This window comes from Enoplosus armatus, chromosome 7 (assembly GCF_043641665.1).
Source record: "Enoplosus armatus isolate fEnoArm2 chromosome 7, fEnoArm2.hap1, whole genome shotgun sequence".
Taxonomy (NCBI): Eukaryota; Metazoa; Chordata; class Actinopteri; order Centrarchiformes; family Enoplosidae; genus Enoplosus; species Enoplosus armatus.
In genome coordinates, this window is record NC_092186.1 from 1,365,001 (window position 1) to 1,376,760 (window position 11,760).

An 11,760-nucleotide genomic window follows, 5' to 3' on the forward strand; every position below is an offset into this window, starting at 1 on the left:
GGAGGGAGAGGTACGTCGTGGTGAGAGCCAACTACTGCCTGGAGTGTCACGACAGCCTGGAGGTGAGAGTGACCGAGAGGCCGACTGGTCACACTGGTTTTATGCACACACACACACACACACACGTATAATCTACCCTCCCACACAAAAGGACAGTTTCGTCTCTTTTTCGTTGCCGTCCTCTCACCCTCTCGTCTGTTCGTCAGACCTTTGTTAAAGGATTTCCTCCACGCCAGAAGCTGCTGCCTACAGGGGGCGCCGTTCTGACCACAGAGGAGAAGTACATGGCCATGGTGGACAAGTGCTTCCCTGACGACACCAGTGAGTAACAGACTTCATACATCTCACCGTGCCTTGAGAATAGACTCACAATGGAAAACAAAATGAGGCGCCATCATTACTCGTCGTATGAAACAATACAGAAGATCAGCTAATACAGTCTGCTAACTGTCATTCTATAATTATTATAACGCTACATGACATGTTTATATGCTGAAGATAGACACATAAAAACATGCCTATATGTTGTGATGCAGTACAGAATAATATAATAAATATAGGAGACGTAACCTCTGCAGAGGATGAGCTTCTTACGTAATGCTGTAATTTGGCTGTTTGCACACAAACATGCTCTTGGGTGCAGCTCGGAGGATCTCTCTCTGCGTGCTTAGTTCAGCTGGTTGTTGCAGGTTTGTCACCGACAGAAGCCTCTTACATCTGATGCATCACTATTGTTTCACAGAAACATGTTACCCTGTGACATAATGCAGAATAAGTAATCAAATGTGGGATCACTTTTAGCAGGTTTTGCTGACACAGCACACCTGCGCTCACTGTTCTCTCTCGATACGTTCGATTTGATCAGATGTCTTTTTTCCACCATCTGTGTTTAACACGTGTATCTTAATCTGAGAGAAGAGACACTTGAAGTGTTTCCTGCTGCGGTTTGGAACAATAAACTCTAACAAAGCTAAAAGCAGCTCAGGTGGGAGTTGGGGGAGCAAAGAGGTTCTTTAGGACACACACCCACACAAAGCAGGACTTACTGATTGAAGTCATTTGTCTGTGTTTATTCTGAATATTTAAAAATACACGAAACACCAATTTAATAGATTGATTTAAAAATTCAAATGGAAAAATCAGGTGGGAATATGCCACACGGAGCGCACGTTGTAGCTGAACTGTTTAAAGTCTCTGGACTAAAATCTAGTTAGAATTGTTCCACTTCTTTGAAAACTGGTGTTAGTTTTCAGTGGAATATTCCTTCATCACTGTGCTGAGAGTCCGGCTGCAGAGCTGGTTTCCTCTGTAGGTGTGGGCAGATGTGGGCAGATGTGGGCAGATGTGGGCAGGTCTGAACAGGCTCTGTGTCGGACTGTTTCCTGTTCAGGTTCTCCTCACTGCAGGACTTAATGTACCTCCTTCAGACCAGACCTGTGTCAGCACACCTCGTCCTACCTGGTTAACTAGCCCTCCTCAGCAGCAGGCACTCACAGTGTGGGCTGGGTAGATCATTCATTCATTAGCTAATTAAGTGGCCGATATTATCTCTAGTATTCGTTGTTTTTAGAGCATAGAGAGTTGAACCTCTTCAGGACAATCTGAGCAATATCTCAATCAATATTTCATTAAACTGAGTAACCTGTGATGACAGAAGTAGACATTACTTTGTGTCTTCGGTCAGACCAGTTTGAAACCACTGCTATTAGCGTTATTAATATCTGTCAGTCAAGACCAAACCGCCGCTGAAATGTGGCTACAACAGCGCTTGTTTCTCTGTTTCAGATGTGAAGGAGGACTTCGCTCCTCCTCTGTCGGGGATGCCCGGACAGTTTCCTGTCTACCTGCGTCTGCCCTACAGGAGAGACTCCTACTTCTGCTTCAGACAACAGGCCAAACAGGCCGCCTTCCTCTCCATCCTGTCAGACTGCATCAGGCACCAGAACCAAGGTGGGACGCTTCCAGACCTCAGAAACAGAAACGAGCTGAAAGACTGAAACATGGACTCTTAATCTTAGATGGGGCTGGGTGTCGTTTGAAATTCTGGGATACTAGAACCAAAACTTGTTTGACGATACCTTACTAACTTGTTTTTCTACAAAACACAAAATACTACAACGTTTTCAAATGTTACATGTCGTCTGAACACAAACAGAACTTTACTAAATAAAATCATCTCAAAAATCTGCAGAATTTTGGCTGAAATCTGGAACTATCAAAGAATAAATCAGCAAGATCAGGATCCTGACCAGATGTTCATGGGTATTTCACAGTTTTTGAGTCCTGTTCTTCTGGGTTTAAAAGCACATGACTCAAGATCCTGGTCACTGCTGAGTAATAGGGAAGAGAGCTGAAACAATCCGACGAGTCGATCAACAGGAAGTGAATCAATTGTGATGATCATTTAAACAAAAATGACAGTATCATAATGATTCACAGTTCAATAGACACCAATGATCCATGTTAGACTCTTTGAGCTCTGCAGAGACGGATCATGACAGAAAAGCATAGACTCTGGTTGTAAAGTATCGCTTAAACCACTTTCGACAGTTGCCACGGCAACAGACTCACCACACCAGCCCCGAGGAGCCGAGAGGGACGTTTAATCACGGCGCTGAATGAGAAATCTCACATTTCATTCAGCCGATAAATGTCACGTCATCAACGTGAACACACGCGGGGACGATGAAACGTTAAGACTTCAGTTTATCCAAATCAGTTTTCTAACCGGTCTGTATGTTGTGGTTTTCTCTCTCTCTCTCTCTCTCTCTCTGTCAGACTTCCTGAAGAAGAAGACGTGTGAAGTGCAGGCCTTCCTCAAAGCCATCCAGCTCTACAGACAGGACAAAGGCAAATACGAGGCCTGGGACATGCTGATAGGAAGTGATGTCAGGGTACGTCCCAAACTCTCAACCCGTTTATTTATAAGAAGACACGCTTAAACCTGAACTACGCACAGCACATGATGCAGCTGTGGAAAGGAACAGTTTAATATTCTCATCTCATCATCAAACTCCTCAGCGGTTAGCTCACCAGCTAGTTCAGCAGCTAACACGCACTGTAAAACGAGTTTCTGGTCTCTGCCCCCCCCCCCCTGACGTGTTGTGCCTCCTACCTGTGTGTGAACCAGTCCTGCAGCAGACTCAGTCGCTGCTGCCCGGCTGACCGTACTGCACCTCAGAGTGCTTTTCTACAGCATGTACAGCAGGATGTGAACACTCGACATACGTCACTCTCTTTGACAATCGTTACCTTGTAGGAAACAAGGCCACAATAAAAGGTAATTCCAGACATCTGAGAACACACAGCTGAGAAAGCTGTAGTCCTTTTACTAGGATCAAAGGGCACAAAGACAAATGTCTGCGACCATAAATGAACTCTTCAGGGTAGAAAAGGAATGTGCTGTATTTTCCCACTACAGACAGAGGAGCACACCATCGTCATCACTTCAACACACGTGTTGTGAACATCTGCTTCATGAGTTCTTCGGTCGTCTCCAGATCAAGTTTATCTGTCTGACAGACGAGTTTCCTCAGCGAGTGGAACGAGACCTGAACTGCAGAGAGGAAAACATAAAGACGGAAAAGACAAAAGCTCCTTTTCTGTCTTTTTTAAAAATCTTTTATGTAACAGAGATCCTGTCTGTGGGTTTATAGTTGTATCTTCTTAAAGGAATAGTTGAAACGAGATGAGATTCAAGATGAAATCTCAATCTCATGTCTGCGTGTTTAATACAGAGCCGGAGTCAGGACATGGTTAGCCTAGCTTAGCATAAAGAGTGGAAACAGGGGGAAACAGCTAGCCTGGCTCATCCAGACTTCCAGCTGTAAAGCTCACTGATCAACACGTTGTATCTCATGTGGTTTTAGGCGGAGTTACGTGCCGGAACTATTTCTTGCTGAACAGTGTATCCATCCGCGCAGTCTCTGGCTGTAGTGCAGGTTGCCACGTCACAAGTTTGATCCATCAATAGAATGATTATTATTAATCTGACAAAAAGAATATGCATGTGGATCAGCTGGCGGACCTGAACACTGCTGGAAGCAGAGCGTGCAGCCCCCGCTGTCCTCTCTACAGACGGCACACCGTATTTGCATGATGGAACGATGCAGGGCGTGGACGAATCAGAGCCCCCCCCCCCCCCCCCCCACTCTGTTTGCTTTAATCTTGGGCTCCGACAGTATGCAGAGAAACACTGTGAGCTTGTTGGGTGAGAGAACATGAGCTCTGCCCTCCTCGCCCTCTCTTCCTCCTCCATGTTCCGCTTCCTGCTGGTTTCCTCTCTGCTCCCTTCAAAGCAGGGCGGGAATCCTCCCACATGGCCACTGCAGAGACGCTCCATTGTGTCGCCGTTCACTCACATTGTGTTTGTTCAAAATGAGTTGGAGGTGAAAGGAAGTGTGACTGCAGGAAGACACACACACACACACACACACACACTTTAACACACACACTTTAACACACACAGCACTCAGTTTTAGCCATAAGTCAGACATTTCCTGTTTTTTCTGCTGTTCATACACGTGCAGTAAAAGTACACATGCTTGCACTCTCTCACCAGCATTAGTTTTCTTGCACATAGCTCTCGTCTGACACACACACACACACACACACACACACACACACACACACACACACACACACACACACACACACACACACACACACACACACACACACACACACACACACACGCCCATGTGTCAGAGCTGAGAAATGAAAAGAATGAATGAAATGTTGGCAGCAGAAACAAACACAGCTGTAAAATCATAACTGAAGTTGTCAGACTTGACAAACTGTAATTTGGATAGAAAGTGTGTGTGTGTGTGTGTGTGTGTGTGCGTGGCCTCTTCCCTGTTTGGTTGGAGGACAGACTCGCAGTAGGTTTACAGATCTACTACATAAACAAAGTGACAGTGAAGACTGTTTTTATTTTATTAATCAAATACGTACCTTTCTAACCAAACTGACTTGGGGGCCTGAATGTGGTCTAACATCTGGCCCTCACACAAAACAGGACACCACGTGGGGGTTTGGTAACCGGAGATACGAGTGAAAACAGTAACTTCAGTCCTGTTTGTGTTTGCAGGTGATGGCCAACCTGGTGATGGAGCAGCTGCTGCCGTCTCTCCAGAAAGACATGCTGCCTCGTCTCAAAGCCAAGAAGACGGAGAGGAAGAGAGTCTGGTTTGCTGTGAGTCGCCTACTTTCATTTCTCTATAACTGAAGGTGCTTCCATCAAACAGTTTTTATTTGCAAACTGGCACATGGAGAGCATCTTAAACCCCGTGTAAATGTCTGTTGTATTGTATTTGACGGAGAGCTGTTTGTTCCCAGACGGTGGAGGCGGCGTACATCCTGATCCAGGAGCATCTGTTGGAGGGACTTTCAGCGCTGAAGGAGGAATGCCGAACGTCGGTCCGGCAGCAGGAGGTGCTGATCCACTCCGACATGGACCAGATCCTCAACTCCAGACGGCAGCTGGAGGAAAAAGTCCGAGGTAACGTTCTTATACTTCGGTTGGCCTCGTCGCTCGGCGCGTTCAGAGGCCGACTGATACTCACCGCTGTCAAACTCTGCATTCCTCTGTGGTGAATGTCAATGAAACTGGCTGTGGGTGGAAGGAGCTGAGGAGCAGCAGAAGGTAACAGAGGGGGGGGGGGATCACGCAGACAAAGACCTGCAGGGACCTCCTCTCTTCAGGCAGCAAGGCTTCAGGCTTCAGCTGAGAATAAACACTCGATCTCTTTCTCCAGCCGAAGTGTCGGAGCCAGCAGAGAAGCTGTGCTCCGAGTCCGTCCAGCCGTACCTGGGCTCCGTCCTGGAGGAACTGATGCAGCCCATCAGCTCGGGTTTCCAGGAGGGACGGCAGCTGAGTGAAAACATGATGGACCAGGTGTGCCAGGACGTCCTGCTGGTCGGAGACAACGAGCTGAAAAAGGTTTGTTAATAATAAATATCCTCAAATGAACTGAAATAAAAGACCTAGTTTTTCTATTTGCTGCATGAGTTACAGTTTGTCTCAGGAGTGTGTCCTCATTTATTATAAATATGAACACCCGTCACCAGGTAAACCTGTAACTCTACAGCGTCCGTCTGACTGCAGTTCCTGTTAGCTTGACATTAATGTGAACATGATAATCTTTTTAGGAACACATTTGTTTGTCTCTGTCTGTCAGGCTCTAGCTGACATGGCCAGACCAGACCTGCTGAGCTGCTACCAGAAGATCGGCTCTCTGCAGGAGAAACTGCAGCACCTGCAGGAGAGATTTGGCTTCTCAAACATCACAGAAGTGATTCACAGCGCTCAGATCGACCTGCAGCAGGTACACACACACACACACACTCACACACTCACACACACACACACACACACACACACACACACACACACACACACACACACACACACTCACACACAGCTCAGACTGAGTGGGCAGAGGGATTTTTCTGCCTGAGTCATGTTATCAGCCAACATTTCTGACTCTCGTGATCGTAAACGACTCAGCGGTTCAGTGTTGAAAGAATGAAAGACTCAGCTGTGTGAACACATGATGAATCAGTGGGCTGCTGATGATATTTCTCACTGATGGGACTCCCAGCTGTTGACACGATGCTTATTTCCGCTCGGTATTTGGGGCGTTAAGCGTCTGTCTGAACTCATCCCGTGCGTTTGTTTCAGCTGATGGAGAATGCAGCGTACACGTTCGAGCAGCTGCTCCGCAAAGCCGTCCAGGACAACCCGGACAACCCCAGCTCCGCCACCGACAAGGCCAAACACAGAGTGCTGAAGGTCGGACCGCCACAACCACCGTCCATCCGTTTAAATGCAGTTAGAAAGTGCCAACAATGAGACAAATGCTCCAACTTTGATAAAAGAGATCAGTCTGACTTTCACTGAATTATGAAGAAAGAAATCCACATTCCCTCATAATTATGACAAGTTCATATTTATGAGTATTTATATTTCATATATAACAGAATATGATTGTTTCTCTCATAATTAGGACATTTCTCCTAATTATTAGATACTAAGTCATTATGAGAGACTCAAATATGAGGAACCTTCTCATAATGTGAAACACCTTTTTATTAATATGAGATACTATCTCATTATTCTGAAAATATATATGAAAGAGTTTCTTATAATGACTCAGTATCTCATAATTATTCAGCACATTAAGATAGATACTATCTCATTACTGCCATCTTCTAACACAGTTAATACCTCTGTGTCCTGCAGCAATATGATTATGACAGCAGCACAGTGAGGAAGAGGATCTCCAGGGAGGCTCTGGTGTCCATCACTCTGCCCTTCATCAAGAAGAACCTGGCCCCCACCTGCAAAACTGTGAGTTACTGACTAAAATCTCTCAGAGCTGCGTCCTCCAACTGTCGTGCTGGGTGGCTTTCATGGGTAACTGTGTCGTGCTGTGCTTCAAGCCTGAGGGGGGGTTTGCTGCCCTATTAAGCAACACACACTGTGATTGGTGAAGCTTGTTGGGGTCATACACAGCCTGAGAGGAAGTCCGACGAAGACCAGTTTCATTCAGCATTCACATACACCTCTTGAGCCTGACCCACGTGTGTCTCTCTGAACAGGAGCTTCAGGGTCTTGAACAGTTCATCTACGCCGACCACTCCAACTTCATCCAGGTTGACAACGTTTATGAGAGCATCCTCCTGCAAACTCTGGACAAGGAGGTCACCAAAGGTACGGTAGCCCTTACAGGTCACACTGATGACGACAAACCGGCAACGCACACATTGTCCCTCCCCTCTAATCCTTCCTGTTTTCTCCTCGTCCTGTAGTGGTGAAGGAGGCGGCGAGCCTGAAGAAGTACAACCTGTTCACAGACAGCAGAGACCTGCTCAGTCAGTCCAGCCGCTCCAGCCTCTCCTCCCCGGGCGTCTCCACTCCGAGCAGCCCCGCCATGGCGCTCGCCTCCCCCACTAAAACCTCCCGTGAGCCCCAGTCCTCGTCTCCTCTTGCGGTCAACGGCCTGTCGTCCAGCCCCCAGAAGGAGGAGCAGCAGGAGCGGGAGAACGGCGTGCTGCAGAGCGAAGCTTCAGCGGACGCGACCGTCATAGAGACACCGCTGGGGAAGGTTGGACAAAAAGAGGCAGCGCAGAGTGTCGCAGTCGGTCAGGAGGCACCCAAAGATCCATCCATCGTCCAAACTGTGAAGGCAGAAGTAGGCGCACCTGTTGCACCTGAGACTCCAGCTTTAACAGATACAACCAACCAGAGTGAGACACAGGAAGTAACCGCAGAAGCAGCTCCAGAGACTGTGATCCAAGAGGAGGTGATTTCTGTCAAAACAGAAGCGGGTGAGACGGCCGCTGAGCCTCAGACGCAGAGCACAGACCCTCCAAAAGAAGCAGAAGTCACTTTGTCAGAAATCCCCACTGTTGTAGAAACAGCACAGACAGAAGCTCCTGAACCAAGTCCTGATCCCACACATGAACCAGTAAACACTTCAGCAGAAGGTGCTGGTTCCCAAACTGTAGCCGGCAGTGAGGAACAGACACACTGTGGAAGCTCAGAAATCAAGTTAGAGGCTCCCTCTAGTGGTCAAACACCTGTACTCACACCTGCAGATGGCAGCCCGGACCTGCAGCGACAGGTAGCAGAACCAGTCTCAGACCCTAATTCTCTGGACGTGTCAGTAGGAAGTGAGTCAGCTCCGTCAGATGTGGAGTCCACGGAGGACGCCAAAGTGACACAGAGCAGCGAGGACGAAGTCTCGACGACCTCTGACATCTTGGAGGACGAGGCTAAACTCAGCAGATCACCTGTGAGCTCAGACGATCCCACTGAGGACAAAACCCAGAGCGACGAGCCGTCTCCTCGGGCCCAGACAGGAGCTGTGAGCGCCGACGTCAGCGCAGGCGGGGGCATCGAGGCAGGTGCGAGCGTCAGCGTGGAGCCATCGGTGGAGGCGGCAGATGCTACAACTGAGACCAAAGAGGAGACCCCGTCCAGCCCTGAAGCCCCGCCCCTGGACAGCATCAAGGAGATCCGTGACCTGGTGGTGGAAGTGATCGAGGTGGAGGAGCTGGTGCAGCGTTACCCCAGTGGACTTCCAAAAGAGGAATGAAGCATCGTGACCAATCACAGCAGCATTACTGTTCCTTCAGCAAGACGAGGGACAAGATAACTTGAGGATGTTCTCTGTGGTCTGCTGAAGGGAACCGGATCATCACCAGAACCAAACTGCCCGTCTGCACCGCCTCAAGCTGTCCTGGAGGAAGGACATTTTCAGAAGAAGACTCCAGAGAAACATTCAAAGCTTCCATGAACGTTTTAAAACACATATGCATGAAATTATGGTAAATTATTTATACAAATCAATATATCAGCTGTGTCAGGTGTATAAAACAAATGGGTCTGTTTCATTCAGTGACTTTTCTTTTGTTCAATTATTTTAGCACCAAATTGTTTTAGAAAATAAAGATTTAGAACAATGTTGTGAAGATTGTGAAGACATTTCTGGATATGTCATTATGCTGTGACAGCTTTCTTTCTGAGAGCGGGATGTGAAGATGGACTCCAATGTGGTTAGCCTAGCTTAGCATAAAGAGTGGAAGCAGGGGGAAACGGCTAGCCTGGCTCTGTTACACCTAGAGAACAGCCCTGAAGCTCGCCGGTCAACATGTTTTACCTTGTTTCTTTAATCTGTACACAAACAGAGAAAGTTGTGAACTGTTTCTTGGTGAACAGACAGATGTAGTGTTGTTACCGGTAGTGAAAGAAGTATTAAAAATGTGACTTTAGTAAAAGTATACATGTATCAGCAGCCTAATGTACTTCAAGAATCAAAGGTAAAAGTTTTTCTATTCAGTGTGACATCACATATATTTAACTGGAATATTGTTACTGATGCATTAACATATAAGTATAGGGTTCAGGTAACACTGTAAAAACATTATCATGCTGCTTCCATCTCAATCTATTGCAATGCATCATATTTTATAAAGTGATCATATGTTTTTACCAGCTGTCAGATGAATGTAGTGCAGTAAAAAGTACAATATTTCCATCTGAAATATGGTAGATAAGGTAAGTAGAAGTATGAAGTAGTAGACAATGGAAATACTAGGAAAGTACAATTCTCAGAATTATACTTCAGTACAGTACTTGAGTAAATGTACTTAGTTACTTTCCACACTAGTTGTTACAGATACACTGTTGTTCATCAAGAGATGTTTGTGTACAGATTAAACAAACAAGCTGCGTTCAACAGTGAGCTTTTTTTTTACTTTAACAGTAAGACTGAACCAGGCTAGCTGTTTCCCCCTGCTTCCAGTCTTTATGCTAAGCTAGGCTAACCACATCCTGACTCCAGCTCTGTACTGAACAGACATGAGATTCACCTCACTCTCAGAAACAAAATCCCAAAATGTCAAACTAATAATTTTAATTCATTTTGAAATCATCAGTGATAACAGATACTTCACACTACAGCTGTGGTGTCTGCATGTATGTGATTTACATTTTTTGACCCACCGAAGGATTTTTCTTAACTTCAGAAGCAAAGTGAAGAAGTAGCTCATCAGAGTGCCTTTACAGTACCTCCATGTTGCCTTAGATCACATGATGAAGGAAACCAGCCTCTTTCATGTGGATGCGGTCGCCGTAGAGACTGGTCCAGGTCTGAACACCTGAGCTTGAGCATCAACTCCACCAAGTGCCTTTCACCTGTGTAGAGCATCTCATAGAAACATGGAGAGTGAGGAACATTTGACCGTGAACTGTCCACCAGATGAGTGTTGGTTAATGGAAACATTGTGTGGAAACATGAATAATAAACTAAGAGTCTATAAACAAACATGCCCTCAGACCGTGTCTGTGTGAAGTCCCCACTCTGGTTTGACTGTTTGGAAAACAACACAAACAATAAATGCTTTTGTTTGCCAATAAAACAAATACAGCACGATGCTTTGATTATTTATTTATGGTCCACAACGTTTTTTAACCAATCACAGACGCACTGCACTGAGAAATATCAAAAACCTGAAAGCAATCCAACATCTGTGGGAGATTAAATATTAAATACTAAATACAGTTTGACTACAATAATATTCCTTCCATTTATTTGATATATTGCACCACAAAAAAAAGAAATCTCATATTTCAGCAGTCGAGCAGCGCTGCAGGCACATCAAGGACAAGATCAAGAATAATACAAAAAAAAGGCAGCAGATTCTTTAACATTTGTTCATATTTAAAACACATTTGTCAAGATAAGACAATGAAGGCTGTTAACATTTCGTTTTAAATTACATTCACAGAAATAAAGATAAATGACATGTTAATGTAGCGCCTGGATTTTATACAGTCTACTGCAGTGACACGAAGTGTGTGTGTGTGTGTGTGTGTGTGTGTGTGTGTGTAAAGGCAAAACAAGAAAATAATGGCCACTCTTTATTTTATGGTCCATCATTTTCTAATAATTGTCTACGAAGTTTCCTGGAAAGAACTGTGTATTAATGACGGGGGAAATAGGGACAATGAGAGAGTTATTTCAGTTCAGTTTGTAAAAGGAGTCATTACCTGGAAAGAAAAGCCAAGTAAATATTGATTAATTATTATTTTTAGTACTCTTCACATGTTGAACTGTGTGTACCAGCTGAACACTGTCTACAGTTTACGTTGTTATCACGTAGATATTTTCAGCAAACGTCCTGAGAAATAATTAAGAAAATACAGACGTGTAACATAAAGTGTTACCAAAATATCCTAATGTATAGTCATCT

The 11,760-nt window shown here is 45.5% G+C and overlaps 1 protein-coding gene across 1 annotated transcript in view; it reads left to right on the plus strand.

Annotated features, from left to right (window-relative positions):
* niban1a (niban apoptosis regulator 1a) overlaps positions 1–10,940 on the plus strand; it is a 24,271-nt gene extending 13,331 nt beyond the window's left edge. Inside the window, exons 3-14 of the mRNA XM_070909004.1 lie at positions 1–62; positions 207–321; positions 1,786–1,950; positions 2,779–2,894; positions 5,090–5,194; positions 5,338–5,500; positions 5,757–5,941; positions 6,180–6,326; positions 6,683–6,793; positions 7,244–7,351; positions 7,603–7,714; positions 7,813–10,940. The exon at positions 1–62 is cut by the window's left edge and continues 67 nt beyond it. Coding sequence (XP_070765105.1) covers positions 1–62; positions 207–321; positions 1,786–1,950; positions 2,779–2,894; positions 5,090–5,194; positions 5,338–5,500; positions 5,757–5,941; positions 6,180–6,326; positions 6,683–6,793; positions 7,244–7,351; positions 7,603–7,714; positions 7,813–9,101 — 2,678 coding nt within the window. The 3' untranslated portion in view covers positions 9,102–10,940. The remainder of the gene's footprint in view (positions 63–206; positions 322–1,785; positions 1,951–2,778; positions 2,895–5,089; positions 5,195–5,337; positions 5,501–5,756; positions 5,942–6,179; positions 6,327–6,682; positions 6,794–7,243; positions 7,352–7,602; positions 7,715–7,812) is intronic.
* Positions 10,941–11,760: the final 820 nt, after the last annotated feature.